Source organism: Primulina huaijiensis, unplaced genomic scaffold (genome assembly GCF_012295235.1).
Source record: "Primulina huaijiensis isolate GDHJ02 unplaced genomic scaffold, ASM1229523v2 scaffold16847, whole genome shotgun sequence".
NCBI classification, from domain to species: Eukaryota; Viridiplantae; Streptophyta; class Magnoliopsida; order Lamiales; family Gesneriaceae; genus Primulina; species Primulina huaijiensis.
The window spans coordinates 228,385-248,162 of NW_027343420.1; the positions used below are offsets into that span (position 1 = coordinate 228,385).

Here is a 19,778-nt window from a genome sequence, read left to right on the forward strand (position 1 = left end):
TTGTTTAATTTTAAAAAATATTTATTGTATATATATATATATATATATATATATTGTTTAATTTTAAAAAATATTTATTGTATTCACTCATTGCGTGCCAAAGATATGGTTAATTAGCGTAAGAGAGATGGGAAAAAGAAAAGAGGGAGAGATTGATTGATTGATTGATTGATTCAGTGACCAACAAAGTTTGGTCAGAACGTGCTATCACCACCCCCATGGACAGTGTTATTTGCCAAACAAAATGTCAAAAAACATGATTTCCTTTTTTTCCTGACAGTGACATATTTTCCATTTACAAGTGTTTCAAGAACATGGATATGGCAATAAAAAGTATAAACACAGCATGTTACAAAATGCGGTTAAATTGGCAGATATCATTTGATGGATCAGAGTAAATCTCCTTTCTATACAATACATAAATTGAATCAACCAAATAAAAACCATTCCTTCACCTTTTTTCAGTCAAGAAACTCTAAACTCACTACAAATCAACAAATAAAGTATCTTACACAGTTAAAACAAGATATCTGTTAACTGCACAAGGAAGCTATATAGAGAAAATGCGTAATACAGACTTAATTACAAGACAATTACGACGAACTTAGAGGATACCATATATCAGAGATGCAAAAATTTTGTTTGTATGGTGTCTAACCAGTCGAGGAGTCTCCACGCTGCAGATTATCAGTAGGCACTTGACGAACAAATTGTCCCTTCACTCGTGGCCGTTGTTCAGCCAGCTTTTTCCTGCTTTCATATCTTACCTGTGCACAAAGTAAAATTTGTGATTAAAGATGGAATTTTAATGGCACTATAACAGAATATGTTTCATTCTTCGTATTATCCAAGTTTTCTTTTGGTAACGATGATTAAAGTTCTGTGATAATCCTTGACAATTCCATGTTCCAGTAAAGTTTAATTTTCGTCTTGCAATTTTGCTAACGGATTTAACAGTTTACCTTCTTTTCAAAGCATCTTTCTTTCCTCTTCAACCGAAATTTTTTAAGAGCCTCTTCCCTCTGCAAAGTTCGATGAGAAGACCCCTCATAAACATTAAAGCCCTCATCGTTGACATGTTCTGATGTGGCTTTAACAGCTGAACCTTCGCTGATAGGATGACGGCTTGTATTGCCAACACGAAGACTGCTATTTGCATTCTGGTCATTTTCAGGACATAAATCAGCCATGTCACCCATGATTTCCAATTTTTGAGCCTGTTTAGTATCTGTCTGATCAATGACATTATCAATCTTCTGATCTCTAAAGTCGTTAATTTGCTGTGAACTCGAGGAAGGACTCTCTGATGGATTGAGTGGATTCATTCTTCGGAAAGATTCTGAGTGATTTGATGTAGGCACAGAAAAATCACAAACTCTAATTACATTTTCAAATCTTATACCTTTAACCTGGATAGGAAGAGAGTTTTCAATCTTCTGAGGGACATGATTAGATAGTGTATTATCAGACTCGGGTTGATGGTCTTTCTGTTGATCACAAGTACGAGGTGCTGCATGCAACTGTTTTCCAGTATACCTACAATAAGTTTGACGAAATCCCTCTGAAATTTTCCATCTTCGATGATTTTAGATGAAATAATACCACTACAAAGACAGCTCAAGAATCAAAACATAGAGTGTGAAAAACTCACCGGTAAAAAGCTGATGCGTCAGAATGATTCAATCTATGCTCCTCATTTACTTGATTCACAGGGCCACAAGGATTAACTCTTCTCAAGGACAAATCCAAATGAGACAAACTATCATACTTGTTCGCGGTAACATTCGAAGAAGAGCTTCCAAAAATGCCTTTTCCGTGATTATCGAATGCTCCAATCAAGTCAATGGCTTCTCTAGAAAAATTCTCAAGGACAAGATTGTTCTCAATGTTTTGAACATTAACATTAGCTTGTTCCATGCCGGTAATAACGATACCTCCACCCTCATTGTTGTGCCTTTGAGTTTTAAAACTTTGTCCATGACATTCTTCATGCTTTGGGGTATTAAAGTCATCTGAAAGCTGTAGGTTTATCGTCTGTGGGTTGTAATGTCCATGTTCAATATCTGTTTTTTCAGCGTCTGACTCGGGTTTTGTGCATGAGCTCTGCAGATATATACGGAAGCTTAATAAATTCCTATCAAAGCCCCATGTACTCGTCGTAACTTGCTTAGAAGAATGGGGAAAAACTTATGCATGTTACCTGAGCATCGCTTCCTTTCTCGATACATTCCCTATTTCTTTGAATACATGCTATGAAACCGCTTGAATGATTGCTATTAGCCTTATTCTCAGCTGTAGCTTCAACCTTTTGTTGAGCGACACTATCATCCGGTGGTTCATTGCCAGCACTACTCGACTAAAAGCATTGGAAACAAGAAACAATTACAAGGAATTATGGAATCTATGAAGCATACGAACTTAAAACTTCAACAAATCTATATGTTTGAGATTAAAAATTGATCCTACCGCTTGTTTCCTCCAAACATGCTGCCACAAGTTCTTCAACTCATTTTTCCTGACGGGCTTTACAAGAAAATCAGCTGCGCCTCTCAACATGCATTTGTAAACAGTACTGATCGAGTCTTGCGACGACATCACTACATTGTTCGAAAATATGACGATTAAGCCTACTACACCACAAAATTAAATGATATAATTTCAAATTTGAGTTTTTCTTGACGACATACTTATAACCGGAATATTTTTGCAGGCATCATGCTCCATAATTAAGGTTAGGAGAGCATATCCAGATATTGATGGCAGTTCAACTTCTGTCAAAATAAGGTCTATGTTTTCTGGGCTCCCTTTCAACACCTCCCATGCTTTTAAGCCATCAGAAACAGCAGCAACTGGAACAGAGCAAAGGGAATTAAAATCTTTATTAAAAAACAGAAAAAGCCAATTGCAATAACCTCGAGTGGCAGTAAAAAAACCACATCCTTCGAATAACACTCGTAGACTTACTTGGGCATAACAAAATATATTTTAAAGACATAGAATTATGGCTTCTTTTATTTGAACCGTCAACTGAGAATTCTTGTGCAGTATACACAAAACATAGACATGTACAGCATACATTTGATGCACGCTGTGGGTGGCCTTGTTGAAATAACCCATAAAACTACTCTTTCGATGTTGGAGAGAAAATTAAGGACACTAGAGACAGGAAAATAGTTGTTTCCATGCCTAAAACAAATCTCAAATTCAGAAAAGGGGATCTTTATACTGAACTCGGTCAACCCAAAATTTAAAACAAGATATCATTCAGACGAAAATATGATTCCGTACTGCAATCTGAAGCTGAATTATGACCATCATAGGAGAAAATACACATTTCCGTTAGCAGCCATGAAAAACAAGACTCGCCTAACAGAAATCTAATGGAAAAAAGCAGCCAACCAAGCTAAAATAGTAAACCATCCTCTAATCCCACCACGCATCAACAATCAAAGTTTTAAACCTCCAAGAAATTAAAAAAAAATTGTCTCTCAAACGAAAATATCCCAAATCATTTGAATCGTGAAAACCAACCTCTGTAGCTGCATTTCCTAAGAAGAGCAGCAATAATCTGCCTGGTGGAATCATCAGCTTCCACCAAAAGCACCCTCAGCACCATTTTCGGAAGAAATCTCGCCCACTCCACAACTGAAGAAGAAGATGTACCAGCCGCCGCTAGAGCTCCTCCACCTCCACCACCACCACCACCACCACCACCACCACCACCGTCACCCTTATTCTTCTTCTTGTGCCTGTTTCCTGCTTGTTTAACCTCTGTTTCTTGAATTCTCTCCTCCATCTCATCTTCACTGCTCAACACAATTTTTCCCATTTTCCAAGATCTCCGCTTTCTTCAAAGAACGAGCAAACAGTAGTTTGCAGGTAGAAAGATACAGATTTTTCCAATAGCGTCAACCAAAAATATCTGAGTTCGATTTTCTTCAATTTGTGGCCAATGGTTATTGGCGGCCTTTTTACTGGTTCATCTTTAACCACCTCACATCTGATGGCTCACATTTATTAAAAATAATTGCTCATCGTGGATGCTGCGGTACTCCACTAGGTGGATTAAATATCACACCCAAAGTTCCAAATTTTCTCATTTTGGAACCACCTAATATTTTTAATTTATATTTTGCACCCCAAAGTTGACAATTATAGCAAGTTCGCCCTATGTGATAATTCGTACATTTTTTTCCTATAAAGAAATGTATCAACATAATTGAAGGCATGTCTCCCTATCAAATTTCAAGATAGCTTTTATCTTGTCTCTGAATATATGTTTAAATCGATAGCATAAGTGAGCGTTTGATCAATAGTTGAGGATTCCCTGCATGTCGCACAAGATTTGTCAAATATTGTTTATTCAACTAACATGATCTTCAAATTATTGCGCAAGTTTTATCCAATACACATTAAATAGTTGTGGTGGTTATTTTGTATCGTCGTAAAAAAAATACAAGCTAGATAGTTATTATATAAGGGTAAAATTTGAGAACGGTGCAGCTGCAAGGGGGGAAGTGCAAATAGTCCTAAATGTAAAAAAAAAAAAAAAAAAAAAAAAAAAAAAAAAAAAGATATGGTAGGATGCAAAATATCTTGGGAATGAATGACGTGGCCACGTCCTCAAGCTCAGAGTCTTCAAAAATAAAAGTGTAATTTGGGGATTTTGAATTTAGCCTAAATTGGTGGCCCAAATTTCTGAAATGGACAGCCGAGTTTTTCACCAGTAGACGGTATTCGGCCTCACGTTTTATAAAAATCTTTTTGAAATACGGATGAGTGGGTCCCACGAGTAGATATTTTGCATCTCATGGATAATATGTCGACACGTGGAAATTCTTTAGATCTTTCTCTTTTTATTTTTATTATTATTATTATTATGATTTTCTTCTGTAACCTCACTCTTGTGAATAAAATAATCTCACACAAATCAGCAGCAGGTGATATATAATATATTGGATATAGTTGTTGTCCATTTGCTATTGGATGGATCGATTTTTTTTTAATTATTATTTTTACCTAAAAATCGGGTATTTGAATGCTCGGAAGTGGACACGAAGTTGGAGATTTCATAAATTCCAGGCCATACTATATGTTTGGAGAATGGGAAAATTTCATATTACTTTCAGATCACTACGTCATTGTCTCCATCATGTATATAAAGATAAATATGTGTGATTTATATATCTGTATCGTTAGTTTTGCTCATATTTACAATAATAAATAATATTTTTTGATATAAAAAGTAATATTTATTTACGAGTGACCAAAACAGGATATTCGTCTCACAGAATTAATTCGTGTGACTATCTCACAAAAATTTTGTATTAAGTAGAACGTCGTAACATACTCTTATTGATGATACTTGAGGAATAGAACGTGCAACATAATGTAAATGTTGGTCTGTTAAATACTACCCTCAACATACACCCTCCCTCGTTTTTTCTTTCCTTTTTTTTTTTTTTTTACAACTGTATTTTATCCTTTTAATTAACGGGTAAATGTCGGTAATCCACTTTATTTATATCTATCTATATAATGTAAGTGTGTGTATCACTTTTCTATTACACACAGAATAATGTGACTATTTCCATGCGTCACGTTATTTTGTCTACCATACTTTCATTTTCTTTTTTTTTCTCATGAATAATTGATATAGATTGTGAAATTCATAGATTTACAACGAGTTGTTTATATATGTGATGCGATATTCATATAATTTAAAATAATGTGTTGTCAGAAATGATATGTTTTATTTGATATGTGGGCCTCGAGTCGTAATCCATCATTAACTTATATTCGCAATAGCAGAACTGTGTACATTCTTTTACTTTACAAAAGATAAATAAAATACGAGCTCAACGGAAAAGTCACGGTTTTACAAAGCCAACATTTCTATTTTTCCAATTTTCATCATATTAGGAGTATTGTAATGATGTAACTGGAATTTACAATAAATAGAAAGAAAATAAATGTTAAATCTTTGATGATTTAGTGAGAATAAAATGGGCTTATATATAGTTAATATATCAAACGATAATATATCACCACAATAATTCGATATGAGATGATATGTATCAGTAGTAACGTATTGTTACGAAAATATCATGTCATGCGACATGCATTGACTGTTCAGAACTCTGAAATGAATCGTGTAGGCTAAAGAGGTATCTCTGATCAACATTCGGTGTAGCACTTTTCCTCACGTACTCAGGTAAGATCCATACAATCGATCATTTACGAGTCAAGTTGAATTCACATTTCCAGACCGAAGTCACGTTGCTTAGATGAATTATATACTAGGTTTTAAACTAGTTGTTCATTTGACTCGCATTTTCGGGTCGAAGCCGCTTTGTCAACTGGACTACCAATCCGGTAAATAGACCGTTGTCTAGGCTCTATTCGTTCTGTCATTCAATCAGCAATAACCGATCGACAATCAGTCAAGAATCAATAAATACATAAATTCAAATATACAATACAATATGAATAATAAATTGTGACAAGCACAACATGATGCAATATAAGAGTAAATAATTAGTTTATAAATTTTACTTTAAATTTCAAACCAAATATCAAATTGTATTTTAAATAAATCCGTCTCGGTTTCAATCACAAGCCAATATAATTTTCTATAAATATAATTCGAGTGATTTTACACTTGTCATTTACCGTGTTTTATTCTTTTTATTATAAAAAAATACATTTTGTTAGTATTTATATATATATTTATTGAAATGCTATTATTTCATATAAATTTTCTTATTTTATTTACTGATTATTTATATTTAAGTTGTATTATTTTAGAAGTCTATTTTATGTGGTTTTATTAATTATGATTATTATAAGTATTATTATTAATTTTAATTTATCACATTTCGATTAAATAACTCAAATTTTGTTGGGTGTTTTATGATATGACGTGAAACAAATTAATTATCTATGCATGTGGGTTTACTTGAATTGTGTTAACCAAACACAACTTGTTTGTTTTCAGATTCTAAACTTTAATTATTACGATTATTTATTTTTAATCTTTCTTTTCTTTTTCTTTTTTTGATATATTAAAATCGTCAAAAAAAAATGAGAAAAATGTTTTTGGAGTATGAATATGTTGGTGTGATATTCTATTCTGTTTCAGAATAATATAAGAGGCATTTACATTTTTTTTTTGTTGAAAATAAATATGAATCACGAATTTAATATAATATTTTTTTTAATAAAAAGAAAGATTATAATCGAGTCTCAAACTTGAAATATTATCTAAATATCGTCTCAAATTAAATATCAAACTGACTTCGGTCATTCAAAATAAAATATTAGTTTTTTTTTTTGGGTTAACAAAACTTTGATAAATTGTATATATTTGTACTTCCTCCAAAAATACAAGGATAAGTATCATTGGGCCACTGTCATTCACAACTTATCAAATTGATGAGCTGGACAGTACATTGGGCCTATTTTGGGCCCAAACCAGAACTCCACCTCTGCGCGGGGCCCAAACTATATCACCACCTCGGCGTCCGGGATAAAATTAATTCAATTCTATCACGTGTCAACTTGGATAATAGATCGTTCTGGAACAGATCCGTCTCCCACACTCCGCGTCGGGGATTCTAGGGCCAATTAAAAAAGTAGAAACGATAGAGAAAGTATTTAAAAAACAAAGACTTTGACTTTTTTTTTTTAAGAAACAAGGAGTTGACTTTTGATTATCAATTAAACTCTTTAACTTAATTAATTCTCCTTCTCTTTTTCTTCTCGGTCGACACAGATTCTATTTTGAGAAAATCTAATAGTCCATTCAGAAAAATTGGTCGACCAAAATTAATCTAAGTTGGTCGACCAAGATTAATTTTCTTGGTCGACCAAGAAAAGAAGAAATTCTTCTTGGTCCAACAACTTAATTTTGGTCGACCAAGAAGAAACCTGCCATGTTTTTTTTATATTGTTTTTATTATTAATTTTTGTCCATTCTAATTATCTTATTCTCTTAATTTTTGTTGAATTTTGTAAGATATACCTTTGGGTCGACCCAAAAGCAAAGCAACAAGGGTCGACCCAAAAACAACAAGGTCTACTTTGTTTCGACCCAGCTGAATATGTGATTCATATGTTAAAACATGTAATATTATATAACATTATTGTGAAATTGTGATTCATATGTTAAAAGCATGTAACATAATTGTGAAATTGTGATTCATATATTAAAACATATAACATAGTTGTGAAATTGTGATTAATATGTTAAAACAACATGTAACATAGTTGGTTGTAAAATTGTGATTCATATGTTAAAACATGTAACATAGTTGTGAAATTGTGATTCATATGTTAAAACATATAACATAATTGTGAAATTGTGGCTCATATGTCAAAACACATGTAAAATAGTTGTGAAATTGTGACTCATATGTCATAACATGTAACAAAATCATGTAACATTATAGAACAGACGTGTGAAATTATGTGATTCATATGTTAAAAACATGCACATTGGTCAAAATTGTGTAATTATCCGTCAAAATTAAGTAATTATCGGTCATATTTGTCAAATATATGGATTCATGTGTTAGAAAAAGGGTCGACCCAAAAGCAACCTTGATCGACCCAAAATCAACATGGGTCGACCCAGAGATCAACATGGTCGACCCAAAATATCAACATTGATCAACAAGGTCGACCCAGAAATCGCCATGGTCGACCAAAAAACTGACCAACAACAAAATTCCACCATAAATACTTAAATCGAAANTCATAAATACTTAAATCGAAATAAAAAAGATCTATACAATGTCCAATAATTAAAAGATCAATACAATGTCGAATGATTATCAAACATATTACAATGTCCAATAATTATAAAGATCAATACAATGTCAAACAATCAACAATAATCGACCATCAATGTTGGTCGACCATCCAAAGCTTTGGTCTTTACCAAAGCTTAGAATTGGTCGACCAATTACAATGGTCGACCAGTTCAAAGAATTGGTCGACCAAGCAATGGTCGACCATTTCTTGGTCTGTATGGTCGACCATACAATGTCCACGCTTGGGTCGACCAAAAGTTGATCGAAATTTTCTTTCTCAACCAGTCGATCGATGAACGAAAATAAACAATAAATCGAAATAAACGTTAATATTATCAGATTACTGTTAGTCATTGTGTCGATTTGCGTTGATAATTGTAGCCGGAAAGGAAATGGAAAGGGGTCGACGAAGAGGATTTAGGTTGAATCGACTGATGAGAATAAAATGGATGACTGATGAGAATGAATTACGTGTTTAAAGTAAATGTATATATATAATCAAATTTAATAATATATTTACACTTAAAACACATTTACATTTAAGTAAATTGACTTATGTATTTTTTTAAAATATTTCGTATCTTTCTCCCTAAATTTCCCGGGATTCTACTGTTTTTTTGCGAGTAGTTCACTTGCAGTCCTCGATATTTTTCAACTTTTTCAAGAAATCAGTGAAGGTTCATCGAAATGGCTACGCTCTTTGCAGCTCCTTGTATGCAGAAAAGATTTAATCATCATCATTACGTTGCTTGCTGCACCACTTCATCTTCTGGCTGGTTATCTTCGAATAATTTTCATCCAGTGGAAATATCTTCGAGAAACTCTTGCCTTTTGGGAACGGGTCTCCGGGAATATGAGATGGATTTTGTCAAAAGTGTTGGTAAACGATCGAGTGGAGCTCGGATGTCGTGGGATGGTCCTTTGTCTTCCGTTAAATTGATTGTTCAAGGCAACAACTGGGAGGTACACTTTTGTTCCTTGGAATTCAAAAGAGTAGTTTCTTAAACTATTTTCCTTTTGATGTGGAGGAGGGGAGAAAATGTGGATTAAATAATGAGTTTGTTGCCTGATTTATTTTCTTCATTTTGTCTCTGCTTGTTGCCTTGTTGGAGAGAAAAATATAGAGCCTGCGAAAGTTCTTAAGTGGTATGGATTATTCATTTATTTTGTGTTTAATTCATGTGGCAGGATTTTTAGAAGTTCTTTTTTCTTTAGTCTCCTCTCTTGGGGCATACCGCATACGGATGTATATTTATGAGTACCGTGTTAACTGTTGCATTCATACCGATGCCGGCCCCTCAAAGACAAGAAATACGCGAATCAAAGGGCTGCTGAGGGCAGTTTTGTAGCATGTAAAGTGAATTTAGGAGGAAAGAGGAAGTAAACAATTAATAGGAGAACCGAACTGTTGAATTTTTTTGCCATGTATCAAGGGAATTATGTACAAAACATTTGATCCAGTGACCAACCGGTATTCCTTTCATTATAGCCGGCAACGCATATCAGCTCAAATCTATTAATGTCTGATTTGTTCAAATCAATGTTACGTATCCTGATATTGGTGTTTGTATTATGCTGGTTTGATTATGATATTAATGTGGTCACTTGGGTCAAAGTTACAATTACAAACTAACTACTTAAGTATAAGGAGTTTTGAACTTTGAATTGAGGGACGGAGTGATATCCTCCTCCTAGTTTTGCCTTTTCCTAATTTTTTTTTCCATTGAATGATCACATGATAAATGCTTGATCTTTTGATTCTTCCACCTTCTAAATTGTATAACTAGCAGTTTCATTTTCATTTTTTTTCCTGTTCTATTTTATGACTTGAAGAAATTAAACTCGAGACTTTTTGCTAATGGAGTTAACTCCAATGGTGAAGAGCAATGTGGTAGAGAAGTTGGGTATGGCAGTTCAAAAGTATAGCCATCTTGTGAGGGAGGTAGATGTTAGACCGTCTCTTCGAGGAGGAGAGGTTCGAAAATGCCCTAAATCAAGAAGATGTGAGGTGTGTTCTGTATTCGATATTCGAATGAAACATGTTACACATGCATGAATTTTGGAATACTTTAATTTGTCATCCTTGACAAGTGGCTTAAATTTAGGCGACATTGTTTTCGAAAAAACATGGAGTGATTCGAGCAGATGAAGATGCTGAGTCACTTTACGGAAGTATAGATTTGGTTTCTTTTATGATACATAGATCAAGGAGAAAGATCTGACCATGACCGTCATATGAAGGGTTTCGATAGGCAGAAAGTTAGGGATCCTGACGTGCCTGAAGTTGCTGAGGATTTGGAGACATCCTCAAGAAGGAGATGAAAAGAAGCCATCATTGACGAGGTTTTCATTCCAACTACTAGTTTGTGAATTATCTCGTAGTTTTGTGTTCCCGTATTAACCTCTAATAGTGGAACCTTTTGTGTTGTTCGACAGTTTAACTTGATTCCATTTAATTGCTAAGAAGGGGTGGGAGAGTAACCTTTGTTGAATGCGTTGTTTTAGTTTCAATCTCTCATTCTTAGCTTTGTATTGCAGATTGTTAGTACAGCGTATATGTTTTGACATGTCGTCGTTAACTGTCATGGTGGCGGTTGCGCAACTCGAAAATGTGAACCACGACTTCTGTGGTTTTCGAAACGAGGAAACTAGTACACGCCTACCAATCATCTCACACTTTTAAACTGCCTCGAAGTCGCTATTTAGTTCATTCTACTTCCTTTCAGGTGAGATTAACATAGTTTACAAAAGGAAAGATGGAGGTTACGGTCTCATTATCCCCAAAAGAAATGGTGAAACGCAGCAACTGGAGACTGTTGTGGTTGAATCAGCTATAAATTGACTCTCGGTGCTATGAAAACGCCCTTTTTTATGGAGTAGTCATTTCTTGGAAATGATGGATAAAGTCTTAGGAAATAACTCCTGTAAAGTTGTTGAGTAGAATTGTCCGAGGAGATGTCTTATCACAAATTCACCTGATTTTTGGTCTGGCTTGTAACTTTACTCTCTCAAAAATAGTGATATATTGGCTTTAAATCGAAAGTGTAAAGCGTGACCCATAATATTCTGATATATATTCATCTTCGTCCACAAATTGGAATACATTTGGTGTTTATTGTTGGAAGTGTGGAACGGGAAGAGATGTGGATTTCAATTTGAATCTTGGGATGGCATGATGAGAAAGACAAGAAAAGAATGATAGATTCTAATACAAGAATCGTTAGGTTCGTTCATGTTATAACGGAAGTGTTTTTTCTCTTATTTCATTATTATTAGATTGTGTAGGTCTTTCACATTTTCGTAAATTGGGCTCTTTCAGCCAAAACTAAATCCAATTTCAGTATTTTTCATGCAATATTTTAAAAGAAAGATTATTTTAAAAAAAAAAACAAAAGTCAAATTTTTGTTTTGAATTTTATTTTATTTTGTCTTTTGTGGAGAGCAGTGCCATCCAATGGCAACATCATAACATAACAGCTTATGAAAACAATGTTAAACTGCATGTTTTCTTTCTGCCACTTTGAAAGACTACGAAACCATTTTTAAATTTTTTTTCTCAATTAATGAGTTTGACTACATTACTTTTTTTTCTAAACATACATTGATCAATCGAAAAATCTAACAAATTTATCAAAATCTTAAATTTATTCATTATTTTGAGAGATTTGATTATTTCAATAATCGACTGATCGCTAGCTACTAAATATTCTCTGATCAAACATTTTATTCCCGAAAAATAAAATAAATCGGATTTAAAGAAAGCAAAACAAAGAGACCTTTCAATGTTTTTGTTTTATTTAAAAAAACACTCTGCACAAGAGAATGGATTCTTTCCGTTTTGTGATGGAACTTGGTTGCGTGACTCATAATCAAAGTTTATTCATATTTAATATATCAAGAAAGAAAAGATCGATCAATGAAATGGTTAATACAATTCAATACATTAGATCACATATTCTCAAATAACAAAAAAGTAACTACATGTTTTTGTTTTGTTGTATTGTATATGCTCTCGAGCTTATGTATGCATGAAAAAGAAAATCAATAACGAAGAATAGTCTCAAAACAATGGACACCGTCGATCTCCGGCGCGAACCTCGGCCTCCTGCAGACTTCCGGCCGCGATTTGTTTCTAGTCACTTGTTTGTCCTCCTTGGAATCATTGATTTTCACAGCAGTCATCTGCTTCGATGATTGTTCTTGGATTTGATTCTTGGAAGGAGCTGGATCCAAAAAACCATGGCTACTGTCTTGCTAAAGGAGTCAGCGCAGAGAGCGTCGAATGAACTGAAAATCGACATGATCGCCATCTCTAAGACGGATCGAGAGAGAGTTCTCCGCAAGAAATCTCAAGAACTCTACTTTGTTGGGGAAGAATGGATGCTTTTATCCGTTATTTATAGAGGGAAATACTCGTGTATTTTATTTATTTATTTTCGAAAAATAAATGGAATTTCTATTAATATGAATATACGTTTGACGCGTTGGGGAAGCACCCATAAAAAAAACGTAGGACGGGATTTTTCTTGTCTTATTTCTCTTTTTTCTTTTAAAAATATGGGGGTCAAAACCTCGAGGATATATTCAGTTCGAGTCTTGAGGATATATGTGATAAGAGTATGTCTTTTGTGAAACGGTCTCATGAATATTTATCTGTGAGATGTGTCAACCCTATCGATATTCACAATAAAAAAATAATATTCTTAGCATAAAAAGTAATATTTTTTCATGGATGACCCAGATAAAAGATCAATCTCACAAAATACGATCCGTGATACCGTCTCACACAAATTTTTGCTATGTGGATAATTTATAGTTGATACTTGATAGCAATCCCATAGTAGATTAGGTTTTTTCATGCGAAGTCTCCCGTATTTATATTTATTAGACGGATAAATTCGATTCATATATGAAAAGTAATATTTTAAAAAATATATTTTTTCACGAATCAAATTAGATTTAAGATCATCTCACATAACTGACTCGTGAGATTGTCACATTTTGTTTTAATTGTAATAGATTTTTTTACGAGATTATCGAATTACGTGTGTAGAATATTAACTGTATTTTATGTATATGTATTATGTTGAAGGATATAGAATTAAATACAACCGTTCAAAAAAAAAATTTCTTTTAGTTTTCATCTAGATTCTTGAAATTACTTTAATCAAATATATTGCACAACACATGTTATCATATACCTCTATTAGTGATTAAAAAACAAGTATTTTTTTTTATTTAACTCAATTTAGTAACCAGGAAGATTTTTATATCATTCTGGCAACATGGCTGAGTGTTAAGGCGGAGGACTGCCAATCTTTTTTCTCCAGTTCAATCCAGATCTCGCTTACTCAAACCAATAACTCGAAATATAAATCTCGACGTCGTTATTTTTGACAAAGTAGCGAGTGTCATTTTCATGGATAGGTCTATCTTAATATTTTCATGTGTGTAATTCAAATTGTTATATTGTTAATTTGTGAAGACATTAATTATAGAGTAAGTTACATATACCTCTCCTTATGTTTATCATAACCAAATAAATCAATGAACTTTGAAAATTACATATGTCACTCCTCATATTTGTATCAAGATTACATTTACCTTTGTTAACTTTAAAAATTACAAATACATCCATGTTTTTTTTATATACCTTAAAAATTACCTCTTTTGTTCATAAAAATAGTATGGACATTAAAAAACAATTTAATTTAAGAAAACAAAAGTACAAAAAATGAATATAAAATAAATTTAAACCAAATTGGAAATTTTTATTTTGGTTGTAAATGTTAAAACTTAAAATATTTTATTTTTATCGATGTATTTTAAAACTAGAATCCATCGAAACAAACCAAAATATATTTATAAATTGAATTTTTAATATTAACTTATACTTTAGGGGATTCTAAAATTGACTTATGTTTTAGGAGATGTATATGTGATTTTTAAAGTTAAAGAGTGTTGATATAAGTTTGATACAAATATAAGGAAAGACATATTTAATTTTCGGAATTAGTTGGATTTATTTTAATTATGTTAAATTTCCAAAGAATTATATGTAATTAACCATTAATTATATCATCTTGTCTTCATTTAACTTTTATGGTAAACTGTTTTGGACTAATTACAAACGACGTGTTCATTTTTGGCCGCTTTAATTGGTCGTAATGGTTAATTTAACTCCCCTCAATTTATATAGGATCTAGTCCTTCTTGTTAATGTCATCTTAATTGTGATGATGTGTTTCTTAAAGAAAATCAAAATTTTAGAAAAACTATAACACTTAATAAAAAAAAATTCCAATAGACCGTCAATATCAGATACGAATCAAAACTAGATTATAACACTTCATAACCAGAAGACTATGTGTTAAGTTTCTTGTAATAATATGTCAGATTAACATCAAATCATTTAATACTTAATAAGAGACTGATGATATTTGTTTTGTTTTGTGTGTATCTTTCATCAAATGAGGTCATTATTTAATATGATCGTTCATTACAAAAATACACTTTATTTAATGACATTAAATGAATGGTACAAGATCATTTATTAATTTATTTAACAAAGTTCAATATTAGATTCGGTTACTCTTAAAAGAATAAGAGTAAATCTTTCTTGACTATATAAAGATATCTTGAGGATTTACAAAAGATCGCTCAGACTCTTGAAATCTGAATTTGCAGTGAACTGTCATTAAAAAGACTCAAACTTTTCAAAGTCTTAGAAAACCAACACACACTTTAAAGATTTGTTAGATTCAGAAGATTATTTATGTCATTTTTATTCACGCACATTCATTATTTCAACCATCGTAAAGTGTGAAGTATTTGTAAAAAGTATTTCACATAATTAAATCTTTCACATAATTAAATCTATTAAGTGTTGTGCTATATTTATTAAAGAAAAAAAACACATTTACCACGTGTTAATGTTCATTTTATCATATTTTCCAGGCGATGCGATCAAGAAATACAATTAATTAAAGCTAAAAAAAATAACCCCCATCGTTTCTCTGTAATCCCCCGAATTCTCTTCTCCTTTTGTACATACACGTACTTTACAGTAGCATCTCCTTTACCCTAAAAAAGAGAGTGAAGAAAAATTTGCTCCGTTTCACTCTCTACTACCCCTCTTGCTGCTGTCCTTCCAATTCTTTGGTAATTATTGTCTTAGCTCGAGGTGTCTCCGTTCAGACCCATTTCATCAGGTGAGAAGTGTGATTTTTTTTAATAAAAAAATATGTTAAAAAAGGAATTTTTAGTTTTGATCCATTTATATAATGGATTGGTTTCTGGGTTTCTTTGTTTTTGTTTTTTTGTGACAGACCCACGACTGTAATAAACAAGAAAAGGGGGAAAAGAAAATAATACTGATCATGGCGGTGGTGGATAGTGCTGGGGTTAACGTGATTCCGACATCGAGTAGGGCTGACCGCTATAATGATTTTGCGGCGGATCACCATCGTCGCTACCAACAGCAGCAGCACATAATGGGAAATGAAGTGTCGAGAGGTCATGGAGAAATCAAAATGAACGGCGAGGATGATGAGGGAGGAGGGTTTAAGAAAGAGATTATAGATTTAGAGGAAATGCTGTCTAAATTGAATCCCATGGCTGAAGAATTTGTTCCGCCGTCTCTGGCCGCTGTCGGGGGCGGTGGGAACCACAGGCTGGTTTTCCCGCCGGCATATGCTGAAGCGGTGACGGCTGCAGCAGCTGGGCTCTTTTTAAACAACGCCAGCAGTTTTGTAATACCGCAGCTTGTCAATTATGGAGTCGCAACTAGAAATTCTTTTAGAAAGGTTCGTTTTTTATAGTTTTATATTTTTAAAAGAAAATGATTTTGTATCAAGTTCAATCCATGGAATCTTATTATTATCTTGTTCTAATTTCTCGTGTTTTATCTTTATTTTGGTTGAAAGGGTAAGTTAGAACTTAATCGAATGTTGGAAATATTGATCCTCTTTATTTCTATTCAGTTTCAGTGACATCCTTCCTTAATTGCTACTCATTTAGTTTTGATTCAATAGAAATGAAAATCAGAAATGGTAAAAATTTGGTGCATTTGGATTAAGAGGTTAAAAATTTAGTTTATTTACAATTAAAGAAGTGAAAATTAGAGTTTGGTTTTTATTATTTTCATATCAAGATTTATGAAATTAGTACCAGCTTTGCTATGTACAGAAGAAAAGTGACAACGAGCAACGGAGGCGGAGGATGAATAGCCGAACAAGCATGGCTCAAAGAGAAGACGCAATTAGAAGGACGGTTTATGTATCTGACTTTGATCACCAGGTTATGAAAGAGGGCTGGTTTCCCTCCATTTGAATTTCCATACAGATTTCAATTTTTATGTATTCAATAGACGTGTAGAATCTCTCTCCCTAACTTTTTCGAGTTTTAGTTTTTCCCACGATAAAAAAAATATTCTGGTTCTGCAACTCAATATATTGTTTTAATCTGCTCGTTCATATTGTCATTGTCAATCGTGTAATAAATTTGGAGTGTTTTGTTGCCAGTGCAGGTTACTGAGGAGCAACTTGCTTGTCTTTTCATAAATTGTGGACAGGTAATTATGTGCTATCATTAATCACTACGACTTTGCGTATATGACTTTACAATGTGTTTGCCCGCCAATAAACTTATTAATTCGTATTTTGAGTATCTTTTGCGCATTGTTCGTGATTAAGGTTGTGGATTGTCGCATTTGTGGTGACCCTAACTCCGTGCTTCGTTTCGCCTTTGTGGAATTTACCGATGAAGGTATTCTTAAGATCGGATCACTTACTCGTCTATTTTGACGAGTTCTCTTCATATTAATATGTACTGTGTTACACGGCTTGCAGAAGGGGCACAGAATGCTTTGAGTTTGGCCGGAACTATGCTTGGTTTTTATCCAGTGAGAATACTGCCTTCCAAAACTGCAATAGCACCTGTCAATCCGACATTCTTGCCAAGGGTGAGAATTTTTGTTACTTTTTTTCACTTGGATCACTTTTTCAGACCAAATAACAAAGCCCTAATTTCATTTACATTGCAATGACACTAGTCTGAAGATGAAAGGGAGATGTGCGCAAGAACTATCTATTGCACAAATATTGACAAAAAGGTAGCTTTGAAGTTCACCATCTGTTTGACAAGTGATTTACAATCTTTCATTGCAACCAACATGTATGATTTGTTTTGTCCAGGTTACCGAAGCCGATGTGAAACTTTTCTTTGAGTCCGTTTGTGGAGAGGTTTGTAGCTTCTCTTATGATGGCTTAGAATTACTGTTAATAAAATTATCAGTCATGTTGTAGAATGTGTATTGGTTGATACAGGTTGTACACTTAAGGTTGCTTGGAGACTATAGGCATTCGACGCGAATAGCTTTCGTGGAGTTTGTAAGGGTAAGAAGCACCAGTTTCTTTCTGTTCAACTTGCTTCAGGATGGTGACACACACAAAATAACCACGTCTTCTTTCTTGTAATATTTTGGGTTCTGACGCTGTACTTTTTATCCATTGCAATTTGGTTAAATAAATTGTCAAATAATGTTTATGATATGTGTTGGTGTGGCTATAGCAGCTCAATGATTTACTTATGTGATCCATTATGGCTATGTGAGAATGGCGGAGTCGAATCACATTCCCTTACCATTCTACTGTCTGCTGCTATTATATATAGTTTTTGAATTATTTTTGTTCCCATTGGTAAAAGCACAATAACAACCTTTGAGTTCTTATGTTCATTTTATTTTATTGAATCTACCTTACTTGAGTAAAATTTGCATTTTTTTCCTCATAAAATTGAAACATGTGATGCTAATCAACGAGTATTGTTCATCACGTGAACTTGAGATTCTATTGTAGGTAAGGAAGTTCTGTGTTTCACGACACCCTCTCCTTTTGCACATGTCTGTGCTATCTATCTATCAGCATGTACCGTTTGATTTGGGCGATAGTTTCAATCGTGGGACTTTTTGTGTTGATTCTTGTTGTGTCCATCGAGTTCTGCTTTCTGTATCTTGTTTTTTTTTTTTGTTTTTTTTGTTTTTTCTGAGTGAGTGTGGATGAAATAGTTACTGTTTTTGTTGGGGTGCGACAGGCTGAAAGCGCGATCGGTGCTCTGAATTGCAGTGGTGCTGTCTTGGGATTGCTTCCGATAAGGTAAGCTTTCTTTCTATTTTCGACGCGAGGACTTTCACTCGACTGCACATACATTAAGCCAGTTAGTGTGGGAACTCTCAAGGAGATCAATTTAAAAAATGTAATCTTTTTTTGAGGGTGAATTATTGAGTGTATCGATGTTACTAAGAATGATGTATTTGCAGGATAAGCCCATCAAAGACCCCGGTTCGACCCCGTGTTGCGTAGAAGGTGTATCCCTTGGCTTGAGATCTCATCCCTATTACATACATATATGCATATGCTTTTTGCTTATTTTTATCAACATGGATGATATTTGTACTTGTTGTGCTTCATGTTGAGTTTAGTAGGCTTCAACTCATATTTTGTCGGTCTTTTGTCTGTCATTTTACGACCCATCCATTTTCTCTTCGTCTAATTATAAAACCATGAAATCTTCACTTTAAAAAATGCATCCTAGATTTTGACATACTCGTTTTGCTTTTAATAGAGCGACGCTTATGCAATTCTAGCGTCTAGATATAAATTAATTATTAAAAGGAAATGTTGAAATTAATATAAGCTCTAGATGAACCAGCTAGAGCATGTATGTCAAAAATCTAGGATGCGTGTAAAGTTATCATGTTTTATTTTTTGACATTTTTCAGAGACAAGCTCTTTAATAATTTTTTTGTTGATGAGGCTATTTTTTTTTTCCTTTCTAAATTTAATATAGGGTTTTATGCGAGATTATTTTTTAAAAAATATTGTTAAAATTAAAGCAAATTTGGAAAATCGAGAGGATTACCAAAAATAGTAAGTTTTTACCAAAAAAAATATGCATCAATATTAAT

General features: G+C 33.4%; 2 protein-coding genes and 1 pseudogene across 4 annotated transcripts; 2 read left to right on the forward strand and 1 right to left on the reverse strand.

The window, feature by feature from the left end:
- Window positions 1-437: 437 nt before the first annotated feature.
- LOC140965922 (two-component response regulator-like APRR5) lies at window positions 438-4,042 on the reverse strand. 2 transcript variants are annotated; one of them, XM_073426179.1, is made up of 8 exons: window positions 3,712-4,042; window positions 3,532-3,681; window positions 2,688-2,849; window positions 2,467-2,597; window positions 2,201-2,356; window positions 1,652-2,103; window positions 963-1,536; window positions 438-767 (listed from the first exon to the last, which is right to left on the reverse strand). In XM_073426179.1, exons 1-8 carry the CDS (start codon window positions 3,827-3,829, stop codon window positions 654-656), a joined length of 1,857 nt encoding a protein of 618 aa, XP_073282280.1. In that variant the 5' UTR covers window positions 3,830-4,042; the 3' UTR covers window positions 438-653. The 2 variants fall into 2 exon arrangements, with proteins under 2 accessions (XP_073282280.1, XP_073282279.1); XM_073426178.1 differs by having other exon boundaries at window positions 3,532-4,042.
- Window positions 4,043-9,419: 5,377 nt separating this feature from the next.
- LOC140965953 (ribosome-binding factor PSRP1, chloroplastic-like) lies at window positions 9,420-11,973 on the forward strand (annotated as a pseudogene).
- A 3,852-nt stretch (window positions 11,974-15,825) lies between these two features.
- On the forward strand, window positions 15,826-19,363 carry LOC140965952 (polyadenylate-binding protein-interacting protein 12-like). 2 transcript variants are annotated; one of them, XM_073426238.1, is made up of 11 exons: window positions 15,826-16,023; window positions 16,141-16,617; window positions 16,985-17,110; window positions 17,340-17,384; window positions 17,506-17,578; window positions 17,662-17,774; window positions 17,865-17,924; window positions 18,007-18,054; window positions 18,139-18,207; window positions 18,905-18,966; window positions 19,131-19,363. In XM_073426238.1, exons 2-11 carry the CDS (start codon window positions 16,192-16,194, stop codon window positions 19,171-19,173), a joined length of 1,065 nt encoding a protein of 354 aa, XP_073282339.1. In that variant the 5' UTR covers window positions 15,826-16,023; window positions 16,141-16,191; the 3' UTR covers window positions 19,174-19,363. The 2 variants fall into 2 exon arrangements, with proteins under 2 accessions (XP_073282339.1, XP_073282340.1); XM_073426239.1 differs by having other exon boundaries at window positions 17,000-17,110.
- Window positions 19,364-19,778: the final 415 nt, after the last annotated feature.

What these genes read in the sequence shown, in the direction of transcription:
- LOC140965922 (XM_073426178.1), bottom strand. Translation starts at nt 3,829, where the DNA reads ATGGGAAAAATTGTGTTGAGCAGTGAAGATGAGATGGAGGAGAGAATT. An exon ending in ATGTTTGGAGGAAACAAGCG is followed by an intron (nt 2,357 to 2,466) that starts GTAGGATCAATT and finishes CAATGCTTTTAG; the next exon opens with TCGAGTAGTGCTGGCAATGA. An exon ending in AAAGATGCTTTGAAAAGAAG is followed by an intron (nt 768 to 962) that starts GTAAACTGTTAA and finishes CTTTGTGCACAG; the next exon opens with GTAAGATATGAAAGCAGGAA.
- LOC140965952 (XM_073426238.1), top strand. Translation starts at nt 16,192, where the DNA reads ATGGCGGTGGTGGATAGTGCTGGGGTTAACGTGATTCCGACATCGAGT. An exon ending in CTAGAAATTCTTTTAGAAAG is followed by an intron (nt 16,618 to 16,984) that starts GTTCGTTTTTTA and finishes AATTAGTACCAG; the next exon opens with CTTTGCTATGTACAGAAGAA. An exon ending in TATCTGACTTTGATCACCAG is followed by an intron (nt 17,111 to 17,339) that starts GTTATGAAAGAG and finishes TTGCCAGTGCAG; the next exon opens with GTTACTGAGGAGCAACTTGC.